At 33.7% G+C, this 21,933-nt stretch overlaps 1 protein-coding gene and 1 non-coding gene across 2 annotated transcripts in view; both read left to right on the top strand.

The window, feature by feature from the left end:
- LOC123314754 (laminin subunit gamma-1-like) overlaps nt 1-17,184 on the top strand; it is a 31,716-nt gene extending 14,532 nt beyond the window's left edge. The window contains exons 3-9 of the mRNA XM_044900081.1: nt 885-1,011; nt 7,582-7,744; nt 10,591-10,705; nt 12,476-13,669; nt 15,420-15,733; nt 16,634-16,750; nt 16,827-17,184. Coding sequence (XP_044756016.1) covers nt 885-1,011; nt 7,582-7,744; nt 10,591-10,705; nt 12,476-13,669; nt 15,420-15,733; nt 16,634-16,750; nt 16,827-17,041 — 2,245 coding nt within the window. The 3' untranslated portion in view covers nt 17,042-17,184. The remainder of the gene's footprint in view (nt 1-884; nt 1,012-7,581; nt 7,745-10,590; nt 10,706-12,475; nt 13,670-15,419; nt 15,734-16,633; nt 16,751-16,826) is intronic.
- On the top strand, nt 16,531-16,602 carry Trnaw-cca. The gene has a single exon. It is a non-coding gene; the product is annotated as a tRNA-Trp (tRNA).
- Nucleotides 17,185-21,933: the final 4,749 nt, after the last annotated feature.

Genomic DNA, 21,933 nt, shown 5'->3' with positions numbered 1-21,933 from the left:
GAATTCAAAATCTGATAATATCATCTTTTTTTATTCCTGCTGGGAAAAAAACATCTGTATTGAAGAAAACCGTTGAAAGTGGATAACATATGCGTGCATAATTCTGATAAAAATAATTATCATTGAGAACACCTTCAGTTGTAGAATAAATTTGAGATTTCCATAATGTGCGTTAATTTTTTTGCGTAGTGTATTTCCTCTCATCCCAAATCTATAGAGCTTTTCCAACAATTTCTTATCGAACTAGATTCTGAGTTGCATCACTCTGGTGTTGGAGCCTCTTAATCATGATTTCCAAAAACGTCTGTTTTTGCGATTATTCTATTCAAATTTGAGAAATGATACTCAATCAGCGGGTTTCATAAAATTTTGATTGAACAATTTGACAGTCACTCGATTTCTCAAACGGAATAACTGAAACCTTTTCATTTCTGAATATATTGAAGAATTAGCAATAGAGAATATAATAGAATGGACGTATAAATATCATAATTTTATGCAAGAATGATATTCTGAATGATCATGACTCTATTCCCGTTGATTCCCCGATCAAGCTTTATGAAACCCGGAAAATATGTTGTTTATTCGAACTGAGAAACAATACGAAGTAATAAAGAAAACTCATTTCTTCCCATATCTCGAACAACATAATGCTCCACTGTCACACAATTAGTGAGAAATGATGCGTATATGTACAGAATATTTTAAAGACATAAACAGCAAGCTCAAATACACGAACACCCACATCTTCCCCCAACCATTCCGCAATTAATTCTGCCGGAATGCGAGAAAACCATCAACCAGCATTAAGGCACAGACACACATATAGATATAACATAAAGCTTGCGCCATCATCTCGCTAATTGGATGAACATATGTTCCAGATACCCAGTGAACATTACCGAGTTTTCTTTGAGGAATGTTACAGTAAGGAATTACAAATGGTGCATGGGATTCCCACCGAGATGTTCATTCTACACCTTGAAAACCGTGAAGGTTCCTGAAGTTGTTGTAAGTATGTATAACCACAGATGGATTACACGATATCATATCGGTAAAGATTGTTGATATGTGTATACCGGGTGGCCAAATAAAGGAATCCACCGACCACCACGATACTTTAGGAAAAATGTTAGGAAAAATTTTCGGTGGAAAAAACTGTAAGGAAATAATGGGTAATGTGTTTCAAATTTCTGAAGTCAGTGAAAAATTCTTATCTTCAGTATTTACTATTTTGGGTTACACCGCTCAAACCGGGTTTGTTTTAGCTTTAAATTACGCACGGTAGTTTTTTTGATTGCAACCCTAACTTTTGGTGCTAGAAATGGATAGACCGTTTTTTGCTGAGGATGATTTGGTCATTGCTGTTTTTTTATTATCAAGCTTTTTTTATCCTAGTGATGAAATCGCTGATTTAATTGAATTCGGATTTCAACTTCTTTTATACAGGGTGATTCCAAATTAGACGAGAACATTGGAGAAGGTGTTTTTGTTTCGTTTGAGCCATATTCATCGATAACAGAAAATCAACAGTTCCGAGATATTCGAGTTCTTGTGATTTTCAAAAGAATTCTCGATTTAGTTCATTTTCGTCCAATTTTTCTACGTTGACTGAATTTGATTATAATTTGAGGTTAAAGTATAGGAATATAGTGAATGTATGAAAAAGTAAAACTATGCCGTATTATATATGATGTTTAAAAAGCATCAGTACGATTCTATGATTTGAAAGGGGAAAAGAAAAAATAACCAATTGAAATTTCCCTAGAAAATGTATTCATGAATTACTTTCGTAATGACCTTCACTTGCTTAGTTGATTACTCTATTCTCTCCCCTAGTTGTCCATGTGTCATTTCACTCGGCCTTATACCATTTTTGTTAAAATGCCCAAAACATGAAAATGTAAAAAGGTTAGATCCGGACGAATTAGGTATTTCTCAGCATATCCACCGATTAGAATAGGTACATTTCGCTCAAAAATATACGAATGCTCAGCCAAAACATAGTGTGCAGGATTCCCATCCTATTTATAAACGATTTAGCGCCTGTCAATCAAAGAAACCTCTGAAAAACTTAACCTCAACTCCTGAACTAAGTTGGGAAATCTTTTAAAAATCACAAATAGGTACTCAAATATCTGGGAATTGTTGATTTTCGGTTCTAAATAAATTAAAAGAAAGACAGAAAATGAGTCATACTAACACCTCCTTCAAGGTTCACCCTGAAATTTGAAATCTAATTTGAAATCACTGTATATTCTGAGGTCAGTGACATACACTGTGTTAAAGAGAACACTTTTTCCTAGTGTATTTGATGAAAGATATATATTTCATCAATTACCACCCTACAAAAAGGCATGTATTCGATAACACTGCAAAAACATCAATCATGTATATAATTGACCTGAAAATACATAAAAAATTAAAAAGTCGAATTCAAGTATGACCTGTAATCCTTAAAATGAAACATGGTTGATTTTACCCATTTCTGTCACAAAAAGTTGGGGTTGGGGTTGTTCAGAACAACTCCACTACCCTACACCCTCGTAGAGTGCATAACAAAATCACCATAGATACCTACATAAAGAGTTGAGTAGTTTGAATTGAAAATTGACCTTTTTGACCATTTTTTTAGAAAATAGTAAATACATACCAAAGGTATGAATTTTTGCGTTACTTTTCACACATTCCGTAGTTCATTCATATCTTATGGGCCTATCAAAACATTCTTCATAGGTATCAACTTCATGTGGAGACTGATTCCGAACAATAAAATATTAACTTCTTCTTCCTATGGCATCTGACGTTGCTATTGATCAGGATTCGTTAACAAGTATGACTTATTTTGATAATCTCTATCTATGTATAATATCAGCTAATCATCAAACACCCACACAAGATTCTTCAGTAATAAACCTCAATGGTCTTACCTTCTGAAATGAGCTCAAGGAGCTCTACCAGATGGCAAAATTAATGATAATTAGAATTTTTTTGAATTAGTAGAAATTATTAACAAAGCAAACGAAAAGTGGTAAAAAGTAGAGCCAATACTCGAATGGTGTAAGCCAACACATTCATATATGTTCCACTCTAGTTATCTTGAATAATGAGTGAAAGCATCAGTAAAATGAGTATTAAATATATTGCGAATACCTATAACAGAAATCATCATGAACTCATATGTAATCTGAAGAAACTCATTCTCATTGCTTCAACTGGATTACCTATTTCCAATCAAATCTAAATATCTTAAGGTGAAGAATGAAGGTCGAATAGTTGACATGTATTGCGTAATAGGTACCGAAGAACTGGATGTTTGCGTGCAAGATTGCATTCATTATCGTTATCCCAATTTTATAGAGAAAGAAGTTTCGTTGGACAACTTGTGTAAGAGAACGATAGTGAAATTAATGAGGAGCAAGGAATAAGACCTTAATGAAAACTGGAAAATATGTTTGTTTCGATATACTTGTTTTCGACCCAACTTTGACCATTTTATTGGTGAAAGTATGAGAATGACAAACAAACAGCAGATGAACAAAATATTACGACAGAATTCTCGGAAAAACAGTTCAAAATTTTTACTATAATTTGTTATTGCATGAATTTTATGAATTCGGGGAACTCTTGCATAAATTTCCTATAACCTTCAAAGCATAAGAGTGGGTTTAGATTTTGTCTTTCCTTGTGTTGCAAATATTTTTCCAACTCAAATGGACCATTCTTCAGCGCTCTTTAAAAATGTACTTTTCCCAACCTTGGAATGGGTACTGACATATCAAATAGATCGAGCATGATCAAGATTCATCCTATCGCCAAAGTTTGAACATGTAGGATGACACAAACTCTACTTCATTAATCAATATGATCATCTTGAACATGATATTAAGAAGACACCATCTATATAATTAATGTTCAATCAATTGCGAGGTTGGTATGAACTATGGAATCAAAAATATCTTCTTTGAAACGATATCCTATTTTTATGAAACTTTTCAGATAAGTAGGTACATCAAGGTGGGCAAAATTCGTTGTCTACTGAGGGGATCTCGAGAACTATAGCAGCTAGAAGAAAACGGACGACACATTCTAGACCTCTTTTTCCTGTGTAATCCAAATCTGGAAACATAATCGGCGTTGCATTTCTAGATTTTGAGTTATAAACAAAATTTGAGATATTGACGATATCGAAAAGTTCTCATAACTTTTTTGTCTTTGAAGTAACAGATCTGAATCTTGAACCTTCTTGGGTACTTTTATGCGTAAAATTTTTTGCATTTAAAACAACGAAAGTTCGAATCATTATTCGAAATGAAGAAATATTTTGATTTTGTCAGTGTATTCTACGTAAAAAAATGCCAGTAGAATGTTCAAGTTTCAGATCTATTACTTCAAGGACAAAAAAGATATGATAACTTTTCGAAATCGTCAAAAATCTCATTTTTTGCTGATAACTCATAAACGAAGAAACTTAGGAAGCTACTGTTTTCACCATTCTTTGTTTCTCTGAAAAGGAGATGTGTCATCCGTTTTCTTCTAGCTGCTACAGTTCTCGAGATCCCCCCAGTAGACAACGAATTTTGCTCACCCTGTACAATGACGAATCACACTATTCACTGCTATTTTTTTGCCACTATATTTCCGACATCTTCGAAAAAAGAAGTTTTTAATTTGAACAAAGGTGTTTCTTTGGTAAATGTAGATACGCCTGACGTAGAGCTTCCAGAGATGAGTCGAAAAAAAAGCTATACAGGGTGAGTACAAATATTTCAACAGTAGTTTCTTGAGGCCAAAAAAAAAACTCTTTTTTCTTATATCATTTCTTCTAATTCGGCCCTGAAAAGAAATATAGACATTCTAAGTTTTCATAATGAGCTGTGCTAACCCAGGAAAAACCAAATTACTTTCAGAATAACTAGCTAAATTTGTGACACTACAAATCTGTGGATCTTTTACAGAGTTATACTCAGCCAAAATACTAAATTTTTCAAATTCCGCAGATACTTTTTAATTTTTGAACATCAAATTACTCGAAAACGGCACATTAAACGAGAAAATATGAAGCACACTTTTATTTCAAAAAATGTTCGAATACCTATTCATTAGATAGCGTCCAAATTGGTTTTAATAGTTGGGTTCTCTGAGCCGATTCGAAAGAAATGTTAAAAGAAAAAAGTGACATTTGACCTCAAGAATCTACTGTTAAAATATTTGAACGCGTCAAAGTCTCAGCATGTATTATTATGGTTTGAGTTTCCCCAATATAATATTGTTCAGTGTAGTTTGTCCAATGAGTATTAGGAATTAGAAGAAATTTTTGTTAATTTAGAAGAAATTTATTCATCACAGATGCTATGTTAGGAAATTTTGGATGGCATGGAAACAAAAAATAATGGAGAGTAATCCGTGGGGAATTTTAGAAAAGTCAGTTTAGAATTGAATTTCCTTTTCAAGTTGCGATTTCGTCGATTGTAATAACAAATTAATTTATAATATAAAATAAAGATTTCAACGGATCGTAATAGTATATGTTGATATAATATAGTATATAATTATAGTGTTGATAGTAAAGTATGTTCCTTACATAGGGTCCATAGGGAGTTCATGAATTGGAGAAGCAAAAAAAGGAGAGAGACCCCTTAAGAAAAACTTATACTTCAAACATGGTCGCTAAAACGCTTCAATGTCGCGATACAAGGCGTTGAAATTTGATTTTTTTTTCTCGTAACACATGATTCAACTGAAATTTAGCATTTATTCATTTGTCACATCATGTATGATGCCAATTTCGATTGCAAAACTGCAGGACGATATTAATATGTATTATTAATTCACAAATCAAAAAATGTCTGAAAAATTTTAGTTACATTACAATAAATAAGAGTACCGACTGTTAACTCGGAAATTTTGACTTCAGTTCGGGAATGCTGACTTCGAACTGTGAATTTCCGACTGTGAGCATGAAATTCTTGATGATGGAAATTGGGTACTTGCTGAATAATTATTTGAGCTTTTCCATCATCTAGTTGGGTTGGAAAATAACCAAATAGTTTTTGAAGAAGCCGAGACAATTATTCAGCAGGTATTCAGCCAAGTCTTTTTCATGGGTCAGAAGTGTCTACTGAACAATTGCTACAACTAGCATTTTTAGCAAATATAGAGAAGACGAGTGCGTTGTCCCAGAACTTTTCAATATACCTACACATCGACTAATATAGGGTGTTTTCAAAGGTTGGGCTTTTTTTTGACACAAGGTAGAACTCATCAAAATAAGTCGTTCAATTTTCCATACAAAATATCCAAGATAGCTGAGATACAACCCCTAGAATAGAAGTTCGACAAAATTTCATTGAATTTCAAGTACGGGACTGTAGAAGGTGACTCCGGCATCGCAAAAACGAAACAAAACATAAACATTTGGCTGGACAATGAACGGTTCAGTACCAAGTTCATCGGATTGGATGCATCAGGTCACTTTTGAGAAAATCATAATTGTTGTATGTAGAAAATCGAGGCAGTTTCTTGAAAGTGCTTATGTGAGTTATGTTGAAAAAGTGCTATGATGTTTCCTCATTTCATCACATTTTCACGACGATTGTTGGAATGAGAACAAGAAGATTTTGATGTCCATTGTGAAAAAATTCGTGAATAATTCAGACGAATTTTATTGGTGAGATTTTGAAGTATTATTCTATTTTTTACACTTGTGTCCTAAGTCTCTTCTGTCAGTTGGTATCGAAATGAGCCATTTCATGAAATCGTGTAAGTTGATAAAAAATAATGACAACAATTCGGTAATCCTTCGGTTTCCATTTTCATTACCACGAAAATATCGAACGAGCCAATATCCTAAACGAAACTTGGTCGAATCAGGAAATATGTTTTTTTCCCATTGCTTTGCGATAATTCAGCTAACAAACGGTCTAAGATCGTATTAGGATCTATCTCAGTAGTCATTTTTTCAACTTTGTCATTTTGAAAGTTTCGTATAGGTGATTTTTGGTGAAACGCTTCATTGTGACTAGTTCTACCTTCAGACGAAAAAAAAGCCTCACCTTCAAATACACCCTGTATAAGCCCGTCCTGATATAACCTGTGCATAATTTTAAACACAGATTACGTTCTCGGAGATTTACGATTCATTCCACTTTCTTCCATCTACTCCACAATATCTATTCATACTTCATACACTGCAATGATTCAAATTGAACAGTTATTGATCCGTATACTCATTTCTCGCAATTATTTCATTCTCACGCTGTATTGTCCCCATTTGAGATTATAAATCCATGCGGACCCATAAATTTTTACATTCCTTTTCTAGAGTCAGCCCCTTTTTACCGGTAGGTACTAGATGACGTAACTAATCCATTCGTGATATTGCAAATCTGCAACCGGTGATATATAATGATAAAATCTACATAAAAAATACATTTTTAGTCTGAGTATCTATACAGTATAATATCTTGACCACAAGGAAATTTGCGCCTTCGAACGAAGTTTACGAGTAGGCAGGAGTACACGAGTGTTAGTTGTCTGAACCTATTTCGCACGATAGTTGATTAACTGTCTCTTTCCTAGGAGAGGCTAGAGACTAGGCTTGTGAGAAAATGCTGCCCCGGATTTGCAGAGAATGTGAATCGTGATGGATGCGTTCCCTGCAAGAAATGTTTCGAGGGAATCTGTGGCATCGGGGGAAACTGTTTATGCAATTCAGGTTTCCGTGGAGCTGATTGTGCTGATGGTGAGTATCTAGATATGAAAAACACATGAAAAAACTTAATCGTATCAAGAATAATTCCACAGAAAGAAAATATTCATGGTATATAGTATATAGATACAGCGTATACGAAGCGAGTAAGAAGTACCTAACGCAAAAAGTTCATATATTCGGTATTTAGGTGCACTTTGTAGAAAAATGCTTGAATATTTTCAGTTCAAATTACGCAAATTTTCATGTAAAATTGAGTTCCCATAGACCCTCGACGAGAGGTGAAGGGCTAAATGAATGACTACATTTAATGAATTCGAATTTTTACTTTTCATGTATTTTGAGGCCAATGATTAACTCTAGGAGTGTGGGAGGTTTATTGATGAGAGATGAAAGAACTCATCAATATCATGTTTGGGTTTGACTTTATTCAAGATAATTCATCAATTACTACCCTACAAAAAAGGATGTTTTCGATAATACTTTGAAAACAGCAATCACTCCTAAACTGTATCTGGTTGACTTCAAAATAGGCACATACATAAAAAAGTTTTTCTTCAATTTATCTATATCTGACTCCAAATCAGTACAAACCAGTGCTATGAACGGAGTCTCAAAAATTCCAAAAAAACAAATAACACTAGAGAAATAAGACAAAATAATACTAATGTTTTCTTGATTGGCATTATTTTTCACTTTCCCTATTGTTTGGTGTCAAAGCACATTTTCTCAGAATATCTACTACATACAGGATATCTACTACATAAAACTCTAGAAGCAATAGTGTTGTTAGAATTCACCCATATACAGGGTGAGTCTTTGACTCGTACGAATATTTTAACAGTAGATTATTGGGGTCAAAAGAAACACTTTTTTATTTACCATTTGTTGAAAAACCATAAAAAAATGTTTTTAGTTCTATCCCACAAATGGTTTTATCGGATAAAATGAATTTTGGAATGTAGTTCTTCAGTTATTTGATGAAACTTTTTTGAACACAAGATATCACCCACGTCTTCCAATAAAAATGTCAAAAATTCAAGGAACCCAACTCTTGAAACTGAGTTGGAATACATCTAATGAATACTCGAACGTTTTGTAAAATAAAAATATTCTTCATATTTTCTCGTATATGCGCCGTTTTCGAGTAATATGAGGTTAAAAATTAAAAAATATCTGTGATTTTTGGAAAATTGGGTACTTTAGCCGAATGCTCCTCTGTTTAAAAGATCCACAGATGTGTAGTGTCACAGATTTAGCTAGTTATTCTGAATATAATAATTTTGTTTTTACAAGGGTGGCACAAGTCCATTTTTCTTTCAGTTTTCCATGTTTTTTATCAGGGCTGAATCGGATAAAAATAGTATGGGAAAAAAGTGTTTGTTTTGACTTCAAGAATCTACTGTTGAAATATTTGTAAGAGTCGACTTCTAGTTTGGCGTTTTTATCAATTTAAATCTTGTTTGCTACTTCAGAAACCTATCCTATTTCTACCTTATAGTAACATTTACTGTAGGAACTCTCACGAAAGCCTCGTTTTCTTAACGCAGTGGGAAAAAAACATACCTAGACCAAAACTTGTGCATTTCGTGATTTGTGATATGCCCATAAAAAAATTCCTCAACTTATGACCTTTTATTACTTTGAAAACGAGGTTTCCATTCACGAGTGGATGTAACTCAGTCTAAACGACTTTTTTTGTACATTTTCACTAGACAGGGTATAATGGGTATATGTCTACAAAAAAGTAATTACCGAAGATATTAATTTTGGGCGTTACTTTTTCGTTAATCTGTAGTTCATTTCACTATATATTTCAGAAATAAGCGGTAAGATACTTATTCGGCCTATTTTTTAACTTAATAGACTTGGTTGTTAACTTTAATAGCCATGGTAAGCTTCGAAAAGAATTTCTATTCGATGCATACCATCTCTATTTTTTTTTGAAGTTAGGGAATAGGACCGATTATTTTATTGCTACTTTTTCGAACACGCTATGATCTAGTAGTCCAATAATTTTTTCTTCGTGCACAATCTATAATCTCACATATCCTATCTTTTATTCGAAAATATATTCATCGGAATAAAATTCGATTAAGTAAATGAGGATTTCAATTATTGATCATACATACAGCATTCTTTCTTGAAGTTTCCAGTGAATTTTAAGATCATAACAGAACCCACGGAAGGACTGAATCGTGAAAATAAGATTAATTACTCGATTTTACTCTTTCTGAAACTATGACGATTTCGAAACTGAAGAATATTTCAAAACAAACCTTATTAACTGCGTCCGGTCCCTCTAGGCATTTCGTTTTGTTTCACCTTGTGTTCGATGGAATATCGGAGGCAATTATTCAAACACTAATTGGAACAAAAGAAATGACCCAAATAGTACAGACTGACACTTTTCATCACGAAGACCACGAAGTACAATACTGATAATAAAGTCGCCATATAATAATACAAAAATCATAAGATATAGGAAGAATTTGTTCCATTAGGGTCATTCCAGAAGAGCTTACTGACTTTTTCATCCATTCACTTCGTACTTTTGGCTTATTTTAATTGTTGATTACTCAATTTTCTCCGAGATTTTTTTTAATTAATAATGATAAATGATAAGCCAATAATATTAATGACATCACAGTGCGTTTCATGCTCCATAACATAACAGATTTTGATGATTTATTTTTTAAAGATTCTGTACAACAAATCGAATGATATTTTCAAAAAAATTTAAAAAACCTGCTGAACTGAAGTCTCCCCAAATTAAAATTAGGTAATATCATTGATTCATCATAAAGAACTCGCACTTTCGCCCAAAAATCATCCATCCACACAAATACTTATGGGCAAATATCTTTGATGATTTTCAGCTTGTGAATCTATGCGCTGGGGAGTTAATTGCCAGCAGGAATGTTTGTGTGAGCATGGAAACTGCAACCCAAGAACAGGAAGATGTGACTGTCCCACAGGATGGTTCGGAACCAGGTATAATTCTTAATTTTATAAATCATTTCAGAATTTTTTTAATAACATCTCAAATCCTATATGAGGAATTCACTGATATAGTACGAGGAAAAGGCATCCCAAATAAATAGAAATCATTGAGTGAATATTTTCAGAAGCCAGTGTGGTCAACATTAATTTTTTTTCACCTACATAGTTAGATTATTTAATATATTTATGTATTAATTATGCAATTGGGATCTTTATGTCTATGTGTCAAAGAAATAATTTCTATCGTTTCATTATTAGACTATATTTAACAAAACATTCAAGTTTATACATACAAAATTAGTCAACAAACTATTTCCCTTCATTTCCTTACATGATATTGTAGAAATCTCATCAGATATCTACAGGAAAACATAATTCGTTTCGCAATATCTGTAATAAAGTATAATTCTCTTAATAGCTACTCAAAAGCAATCCCTTACCAGAGGAAATCCTTCATTCAGTATTAAAAAGTTCTCATCAATAACACATTATTTCGAACACTACATTTGGGAAATGTATCAGATCGAATTCATTGTAAATTTCAGTTATTGAGGAAAATGTGCACTATTTCCGGTTTCATTTTCGGAAATATTTTCCACTTATTGCAAGAGTTTCAGTTACACAAAATAGATTCTTCAAAATCATATATCTAATTGCTCAATACCATGCTATGAATGAAAAGAACTTCATTTTTATATTTATAATTGTTGATCAAAATAATATTGACATTAAGGAAGGAAAACTGAAATTTTTTCTGAAGGAACACTCAAATTTCTTATGTAACTGAATGGAATGTAGTAAGTACTTCATGTTGTTGATATGAGAATCTCTTGAAATCTGCATCATATTCAAAAGAAAGCTTTTCTTCTTCAGCATTTTTTCCGAATCGGCTGCGTTCAAAAGATACAAGCTGTTGAAAAACCATAAAAAAATGTTATTTTTAGTTCTGTCTCACAAACGGTTTTATCGAATGAAATGAATTTCGGTATACAGCTCTTCATTTATTTGGTGAATCTTTCGAACACAAGATATCACCCACGTCTTCCAATTTTCTCATGATGACCATTACGTACCATAAAAATACCAAAAATTCAAAGAACCTAAGTTGGACGCTATCTAATGAATATTTGAACGTTTTGTGAAATAAAAGTAATCTTCATATTTTCTAGTATTCGTTATTTGATGTACGAAAATAAAAAATATCTGTGAAATTCGGAAAATTGGGTAGGTATACTTTGACTGAATGCAACTCTGTTTAAAAGATCCACAGATGTGTAGTGTCATAGATTGAGCTTGTTAACCTGAAGGGAATTTTGCTTCTCTAAGGGTGGCATAGCTCATTAGGAAAACCTAAGAATGGCTATATCTTTTCATCAGGGCTGAATCGGAAAAAGTGTTTCTTTGACCTCAAGAATCTATTACTGTTAAAATATATATGTACGAGTCAAAGATTCGCCCTGTATACTGAATCGAATGAAAAAAAAAAAAAAAACACCTTCGTTACTTTTGAGAAAAAGTACCTACACGGAAAAAAAAATGAGATTTCCTAGAAAAGCACTTCATGAATTTTTGAAATAGTCACCGCACTTTCCTCTTAAAACCCGTCGAAATTCTAGGTGCATTTTTATGACATTTCGCATACTGCGGATTTTTCCATGAAGCCAATTGCTCATGCAGAGCTTAACTCAGTTTCATTCGAAGCTTCAAGAATAATTCCAGATACTCAATCCTTTTAAGTACCTACTTTTTTGATTATTTCAGATGTGAAGTGCCCTGTCTAGAAGGTTTCTACGGTAAACATTGCATCAATAGATGTAGTTGCGGAGAAAGAGATCTCTGCAGTCCCGAAACGGGGGATTGCTTGAGGAAAAAAACCCGTCAGCAAGACCATCATTCAACTCGAGCTATTCAATACATGACTGAACATGTCCTCAACATCACCCTCCCAATAAACAAACAAAAGTCAACGCCTTCCTTGCAGAAATATTACACGTTTGATATGGAACTCAACAACAACAATACTGCCGAGGAAAATGAAATAATCGATGAACTGAACATAAAAAGACAAAACACAAAAATCAACAACAAAGTAACCGCTAGTTCAGAGAGAAGAAGACCAACAAGAAAACAATACAAAAGCACAACACAGGCAATGACAAAAAATAATAATGCTGATAAAAAATATGGCAACACCTTGGGAAGTGTAGAAGATTCTGCGGAAAGCACGACAGAAATGAGTTCGGAAATCGCTCGTAATATTGAAAATGTAGCAATCATTGATGAAAATGGGTCGTTAGAATATAATAAAAAAATTAATCCATTAGATAAGTCACAAGAAATTATCCATGATAATTTTGGATTGAGCGAAAGAAAAAGGAATAAAACGGAATACAGAGAAAAGACGAAACATGCATACAATAATAATGGAAGGAACAGAAACGAATCGACAGCTAACAGAAAAACGGGAAAAGATGTTTCCGAAAATTCGAACGAAAAAGGGCATGTAGATGTTACCCGCACACAGAAAATACTGGATGCGGAACCATACGAAAATTTAACGACGGTATATCCAAATAATCCAGTTCGGAATCATTCCGATTATTCTACGAATGTTGAAGGGTTCAATAGGAACAGTGAAACGACTAGTTCTGTTGATACATTCCGCCCAGTTGATGTGACTCTTCATAGGGTGGAAGATATAATACCTCCTACTTCAAACAAACCAGCTTCCATAACAACCCCTTCGTCAAAAGGAGATGAGGCATCGGATCATGCTATTGCTCTGGAAGAGAATGAACTTCAGAATTTAGACGTTATAAATAACATCTTAACCAGCAGAGAAACTACAACGCCATCTAGACCTTTCTTCACAACAATTGGACAAAATAATGCACTGAGGAAAGAGATTTTATCATTTGGGGATGTCGTACCCTCGACCAAAAGTATTGATATGAAGTAAGTACGGAATTATTGCAGCTATGTGAAGCTGGCACCCCCAAATGCGAATTTTGAAACAAAAATTTCAGGGTCGTTTGTCCATCGTAGGTACATGTTTGTCCACCCTTTTTTTCATTTGTCCAGGTACCGTTCTAGAGATATCGGAAAAGAACTTTTTTCGGTTCATTTTCTGAGCAGCACCCCCCAATCGCAAAAACTTATTTTGGATGGTAGGGATCGTTTGTCCAACGTAAGTCCACTTTTGTCCACCAAATTTTTTCATTTGTGAACCCACAAACCATAGAAATCAATCTTTGAAAATTTTGGAAAGTGTGAAGTTGGCACCCCCAAATGAAAATTTTCGAACCAAAATTTCAGGATCGTTTGTCCACCTTTTATTTTCATTTATCCAGGCACCGTTCGAGAGATATGGAAAATTAAGTTATTTCGGGCATTTTCTGAGTAGCTCCCCCAAATGGCAGAAACGTACCTATTTTTAATGGTATATATCGTTTGTCCAACCTAAGTCCACTATCGTCCACCCAATTTTTTCATTTGTCCATCCACAGCACAGAACCATATAGAAATTCATCTATGCAAATCTTGTAAAGTGTGAAGTTCTTTTCCGATATCTCTAAAACGGTGCCTGGACAAATGAAAAAAAAGGTGGACAAATATGGACCTGCGATGGACAAACGACCATGAAAATTTTGTTTCAAAATTCGCATTTGGGGTGCCAGTTTCACAGAGCAAATTACTGCAGTTGTTTTTTTATATTTAAATTCATATTTGCAATATCAAGCTGAAATTTTATCCTTATTGCCAAAGTTTGCATTCAACCAATGCAATGCTGCTTTTGGTAATAACTCTAATAGCTATCGGATAAGAAATAGTTGGATACTTTGTAGAATAAATTTGAGATATTATGACATCATGTTGCATGTAGATTCGAGATTCAATTCAAGATTCGTTTATGAATCACATTTTGAAAACACCTGGCAAAAATAATAGCTATGATCTAGCTAGAATTATCGACAGAAAATGGTACAGAGCAATTGCTGAAATAATTTTCATTTTGTGGGGTGAAAGTATTTTTCATTTCAATTTCGACTATTTATTCGTTGAATAAATGTAGGAATGAAAGAAATCATAGATAATCTTTCCAAAAACTTTGTGAGTGTTTGATGTTTATATCTCCTTATTGAAAAGGAGAATTATTATTATTTTAACCTTTTAACAAACTTCCCTCGAAAAAGTTAAAGAAAACTCATTCAATGTTTTGGAATACTTAAGCAATTTGAAGTCGAGGTTTTCATATCACAGGTAAATTCTCAAACCTGAGTATTTTTCCCAAGTGACTTTGGTTCCGCTGGAAATCAATTTTTTTGAAAATATTCATTTTTATTACCTCAATGATTGGGACTGTAAATGTGAGGTAAAATTGAGCAGGCTTTTCACATGTTGCTGGGTGGTAAGTTTTTATGATCCTCGTACCACAATCAAAATTTATTCGATGTTTTATCATTTTTTGGAAAAATATTTTGGGGCTCCGTGAAATTTTTGGACCGGGCCGTCAGTGGTGCTATTAAAAGTCACCATTATACTCACCCGTTACTACGGATAGGTTAATTTTCGAGCCTTAAGAATATCCAGGTGCTCATCAAAACTGCATCAAATACCTACCTACCCACCTCAAACAAGCTTTAAAAACTTATGTGTAGTGTCCTAAAATAACACAAAATTAACTAACATTAGCTTTCATTTTCAGAAATGATTTGTATCCTCCTGAATCAACAGAAAATCAAATATCGATGAAAGAAACATATGAAAGAAGGAATGGAAATGAGCAAATTGGCGGAGTTTCGGAAGAATACGAATATTCCACCAATAATAATAGCAATATAACCACCCATATGAGCATAGTAGCTTTAGTCTCATTGATTTCAGTACTCGTTCTTTCAGGAGTAATTTTGGTGCATCATTACAGTCGGAAAAGGAAAACGAAAAAAATCGATAACCAGAATTATACAGGTCCCACAGTTTCTGTGTATACACACAGTATATTTCACACCCCGTTACCAGGTAATGAAACACACTTCTTGACAAAAATCGATACATCGAGCATCGAGTAACTCCCAAACAAATAACACCCTGAAGTTTTATTCTTTAAGAAACTGCTATGTTTAATGTGAAAAAAAGCATTCGTGGAAAACTGTCAATTTCGGAGTTATTCAATTCAATACCACGTTTAATTCCAGAACAACATACTTACTTGAGTGAAGTTTGGACTAATGTTTAGAGAAATATCACTTTTATGAAAATTATATACCTTCCTACTCATTATCCAATCACTTAAAAAATATATTCGCGTATGAAAATATTTCTCTCAGTTTGCTCATATCCCTCTATAATAAAAAGTGTTGACGTTCAAATAAAAATACCATCAACAAAAGGTCAACCCATTTCTGTCCCAAAATTTCAGGTTTGCCATTTAAAACTCAACTAGGTACCTACCCCCTGCATCACCTTGTAGAGGGTAGATGCTTCTCAATTATACATGAAAAAACCCGTAATTTAAAATAAAAATCAGGTAGGAACATTTTCTACAAAATAATAAATGTGTGCGTTACTTTTCAGTTTTCACTTACTCTGTAGAAACATTCCTGAATATGAATTTTTGATAATTTTTTGAAAATCGAAAAATACCTATTTTACAAAATAAGAAATGAGTAAAAAATTATTTTTAATGGAGATTTTTTCAATGTGATTAAGAATCCCAGTTCCTCATAATGATTCTCAAAATGGGTTTAAAAAACCAGAAATGATTAAAAATCGATCAAACAGATACTTTTACCGGAGATAGTTACATCGTTTATAACGACTCCGTGGCGCAACGGTAGCGCGTCTGACTCCAGATCAGAAGGTTGCGTGTTCAAATCACGTCGGGGTCAAAAACTTTTGATGATGAAATTTTTTTTCTAGATCCTCCAATTTTCGAAAATCCTGTATTCAAGACGCCATCAGAGGTATCGAATGACCACCGAACAATTCAAACTCATGTAATATGCAGTTTGAATTTTCCAGAAAATAAAATTTGTGGTAAGTTAAAATTGACATGAAGAAATTCCTCGATTTCGCTCTTTTCTCCTCTCATTAATGAATATGAATATTCCAGATGAAAAGGAGTATACCTATGACCATCCACCGTCAACTGGAAGCTATAGGGCCGCCTCCATTCCTGAACCACCAGAAATACTTGAAACCCTTAATTCCGAACCGGTTTACGATGAGATACCATCCAGCAGAAGGGGAAATCAAACCATGTCACCACCACCCTCTTATAAGTCATCCTGTTTGTATATGAACACTTGTGGAAAGACAAGATTTTAAAAAAGATAAAAGTGATATTAATTATATCATCCTGAAGTTTTGTACATTTTAGTTTTGAAGATATTTATTTGAGGGTCTATGACTAAAAGTATATGATCATTAATGTATCCGGTTTAATATGAAATAAATATAACCTTCATTCACGTGAAAATCCAATATATGCAGGGTGAATAAACTGTACTTACATATTGCATACAGTGATAGATGACATTGGGGAACTAAATTATCATTATCGAATATCATGATGATTGATGGAAATCACCCTGTATTCCTGTATAAGGAAAAGTTGGAAATCTGATATGCTGATTCAAACTACACCATACGCCCTTCAATATGATCTCATGAAATTTCATGTCACACCCCCAAATCCTGAGAAATATAATATTGAATACAAGCACTCGCGAACCAATATTAAAAGAGCTATTGATTAGAATATATACCATGCTTCAAAATTCGGATATAAATTTTGAAAAAAATAAAATATACTTGTCCCAAGTCACCCACCGATTTGGAAGGCTAGGGACACAAGTTAAAATCTATTGATTTCTCAACTCGCAAATGAAATAGGTGACTTGGGACGGTGTATAGTTTTGAAAAATTAGAATTTGTGATTAGGTATATATTCTCCATTCACTTTTATTTTAGCACTCGGTTGGCCATGGAAATTTGACACATTTTACTCTGTATAGTACGAAAATGTGGGGTTATGACGCTTGTCAAAACATTTTTGGGTTTTAAATCAACGCTATGTTGCCCGTTCTACGTAAAAGTTTCTGTTATTACGTATATTTTATCACAATGTCGAATCTCTTCGGAAAATATGTGACGAACATAATTGAAGTTTATTCAAACTGATTGAAGGCATACCAAATCCAATTATTTGTATGGAAAATACAAGAGATCAGTATAATATCATAAATATGCACTAGCTTGAGCAGAGTTAATGTTCGTTATCTTCGTTGGCTAAAGTTTGAATACGTTACATCAGTTGTAGATTTCAAGAATATTTCAAGTCAAGATGAACTTCACCTTTGAACAAAAATTTCACATGAATAAACTATTAACAGGACAAGTGGCGCGTATTTGTGGCTGTTCATCTTAATACATTGAAATAATAATAATTATTAGGTATTTATTGGTGCCTTATTGAGACATTTAAAATGTATAGGACAAGTCAAAGGAAAAATAGAAAAATCATTTTCGGAAATTATTCTACGATGACATTCATCGAAAATCCTGTAGTAAACTTTTCGCATTAATTCATTCAAACATAAAATTCTCAAATGCCACCACTTTTTTGGGTCTCCCAATAGAAGGAAATTCTTTGTCATCCTCTTCATTCACAATCTTTCTGATTTTGGAAATATTCAGCTGAAATATAAGTCGTTTATATTCAGATGAAACATTATAAATTCTCTTACATTGAATATGTTCGCTTCCGTCCGACGTATTGTGAATTTACGTCCATGTCTCCAGCCCCCCCAAATTTGAATATTTCACTTTTTTTGACGCTAAAGTTTTGTACTAGTTTTGTACCGAAATGTACCGTTGAAAAAAAGTTTTGTACCCCTAATTAAAGTGACGAAAATACGGTTTTCAGTTTGGGGGGGCCGTGGACATGCTCACCCCCCACTTTTGAAATTGCAATTTTTTTGTATTTCAAAGTTTTGTACTAGTTTTGTACCGAAATGTACCGTCAAGAAAAAGTTTTGTACCCCAAGATTAAGGGGTCTTAGGAGGGTTTGTAATTGGGGGGGCTGGAGACATGTTTTCGAAATAGTGAGATTTCTGTTTTCGAAACAAGCTAAAACATGAGTACTAGTTTTGTACCGAAATGTACCGTTGAGAAAAAGTTTTGTACCCTAATTAAAATGAAGAAAATACGGTTTTCAGTTTGGGGGGGCCGTAGACATGTTCACCCCCCACTTTTGAAATTGCAATTTTTTTGTAATTCAAAGTTTTATACTAGTTTTGTACCGAAATGTAGCGTCAAGAAAAAGTTTTGTACCCCAAGATTAAGGAGTCTTAGGAGGGTTTGAAATTGGGGGGGCTGGAGACATGTTTTCGAAATAATGAGGTTTCGGTTTTCGAATCAAGCTAAAACATGAGTACTAGTTTTGTACCGAAATGTACCGTTGAGAAAAAGTTTTGTACCCTAATTAAAATGAAGAAAATACGGTTTTCAGTTTGGGGGGGCCGTAGACATGTTCACCCCCCACTTTTGAAATTGCAATTTTTTTGTAATTCAAAGTTTTGTACTAGTTTTGTACCGAAATGTAGCGTCAAGAAAAAGTTTTGTACCCCAAGATTAAGGAGTCTTAGGAGGGTTTGAAATTGGGGGGGCTGGAGACATGTTTTCGAAATAATGAGGTTTCGGTTTTCGAATCAAGCTAAAACATGAGTACTAGGTTTGTACCGAAATGTACCGTTGAGAAAAAGTTTTGTACCCTAATTAAAATGAAGAAAATACGGTTTTCAGTTTGGGGGGGCCGTAGACATGTTCACCCCCCACTTTTGAAATTGCAATTTTTTTGTAATTCAAAGTTTTGTACCGAAATGTAGCGTCAAGAAAAAGTTTTGTACCCCAAGATTAAGGAGTCTTAGGAGGGTTTGAAATTGGGGGGGCTGGAGACATGTTTTCGAAATAATGAGGTTTCGGTTTTCGAATCAAGCTAAAACATGAGTACTAGTTTTGTACCGAAATGTACCGTTGAGAAAAAGTTTTGTACCCTAATTAAAATGAAGAAAATACAGTTTTCTGTTTGTCTACAGTACCCCCAAACAGAAAACTGTATTTTCTTCATTTTAATTAGGGTACAAAACTTTTTCTCAACGGTACATTTCGGTACAGAACTAGTACTCATGTTTTAGCTTGTTTCGAAAACAGAAATCCCATTATTTCGAAAACATGTCTCCAACCCCCCCAATTTCAAACCCTCCTAAGACCCCTTAATCTTGGGGTACAAAACTTTTTCTTGACGGTACATTTCGGTACAAAACTAGTACAAAACTTTGAAATACAAAAAAATTGCAATTTCAAAAGTGGGGGGTGAGCATGTCTACGGCCCCCCCAAACTGAAAACCGTATTTTCGTCACTTTAATTAGGGGTACAAAACTTTTTTCTAACGGTACATTTCGGTACAAAACTAGTACAAAACTTTAGCGTCAAAAAAAGTGAAATATTCAAATTTGGGGGGGCTGGAGACATAGACCTTGTGAATTTTACGTCCAGTTTCATAATCAAATTTGAAGTCACTTCAAGCTTAAAGCTTCCTTTACTGTCATTTCTATTTACAAAAATTTGAGAAAATTATTTCATGGCCAACCGACTGCTAAAATAAATGCGAATGGAGTATAGTTGGAATTCGGTAAGGAAATTAAATGATAAACCCCTATTACAGCGAAAGTAAATATATTGCAACTCAAATGTAAAAAAACTGAACAAAACAAAGAAATTCTGATTTCTTTCAATCTTTGGTGATTTCTTCGTGGAAATAACGTAAATAATAATATCCTGCGAAAAAGCGGCATACTTATTTCCTGCTGCGAATGCGCCTCTTGTATCTATTCGCCATTGTCCCAAGTCACCCTATGAAACAACAAAATAAATGAATGAGATCCGTGTTGCCGTTTGATTTGTAAACAACCTTGTTTCGTGACATATCTAATATCCCAATATCCCACGTATCCAGAAAAAAAAATAACACATGCACAAAGTGAAACTCATGTAGATACAGGACAGTATAAGGCCATACAAAACGAGCTTTTACTCTCTTGAATTCGTTAATTTTTCCTGTCCATTCAAACGCTCTGGTCACGGCAAACTCAACAGGAATTTAGTGTTAAACTAACCGAAAAGACGCTACATGATCTTATAAGTTTGTCCCTTCAATCATATATGGTAAGAGATAGAGAAATCTGCAAGGGAGGTAATTGTCCCAAGTTACAGGACTGTCCCAAGTCACTCGAATTTACCGGTATATAAGAATAAAATATGTAAACAAGACATCAAAAGAGTATTAATTTTATATTACGATAAAACACCATAGTTTACACTGTTCACTAGATTCAAAGAATATAACAAAATTAGAATATTTATCAAAGACGAGAAACCATTAAGTCGGAACAGATAAAAACAGAGGAAAAAAATCAGATGGACAAAGGCCAATATAGTCAATATTCGAGGTGAATAAGAACAACAGTTGAGTTAGTTCTAGGTGAATATATCATTTAATAAGATGATTAAAACATGTTTGAAACTTACAACACCAGCAGGGGACCAAACAGATTCCCTTGTACAATTCGGATCGAGAATGGCGTTCAATTAATTTTATTTCATCGAAATGAATAATTGATAAAAGAGACTTGTTGATATAAATATTTATCATATTTATTCGAACTTGATCCCCTTTCCAGAACAACAAATTCTTCAAAAGGAATTCTTTGTTGATAATTAATACTTTGGTAATATTCAATTCTGATAACGTGGAAAAATACAAAAGTATCAAAATTTCATCGGAATCGACTAGAAAAAAATTTTAATTGGGCGGAAAATCTGTTTTTGGCCGAGTTTTACAGGCCAACCGATCGGTAAATTTTGTGTTTGCAGCACCAAAACTGAACGGCCAAGAATCTCAGTTATACCATAACTGATTTTTCCGTAAACGCAAAAAAACTGGTTCTAAAAAATGAAGAGATCTCTTTGGTAAGGTACAGAAAGTCACGGATTTCAGGTTTTTGTTGAAAAATACATTATGCCAAATAAAAATTCATTATGACTTTCTCCAAAATACTGACTGATTCCATATAATTTCAGTTGTGTATACAGAGTGTTTTTGAATTGATGCGAAAGAGTTCAAGTAGATAATGGCTTTTTAATGAGCCTAAAATA

The sequence above is a fragment of the Coccinella septempunctata genome, chromosome 6 (genome assembly GCF_907165205.1).
Source record: "Coccinella septempunctata chromosome 6, icCocSept1.1, whole genome shotgun sequence".
Taxonomy (NCBI): domain Eukaryota; kingdom Metazoa; phylum Arthropoda; class Insecta; order Coleoptera; family Coccinellidae; genus Coccinella; species Coccinella septempunctata.
Note: the sequence above shows the minus strand (reverse complement) of the source record. Positions and strands in the feature narration are given on the sequence as shown.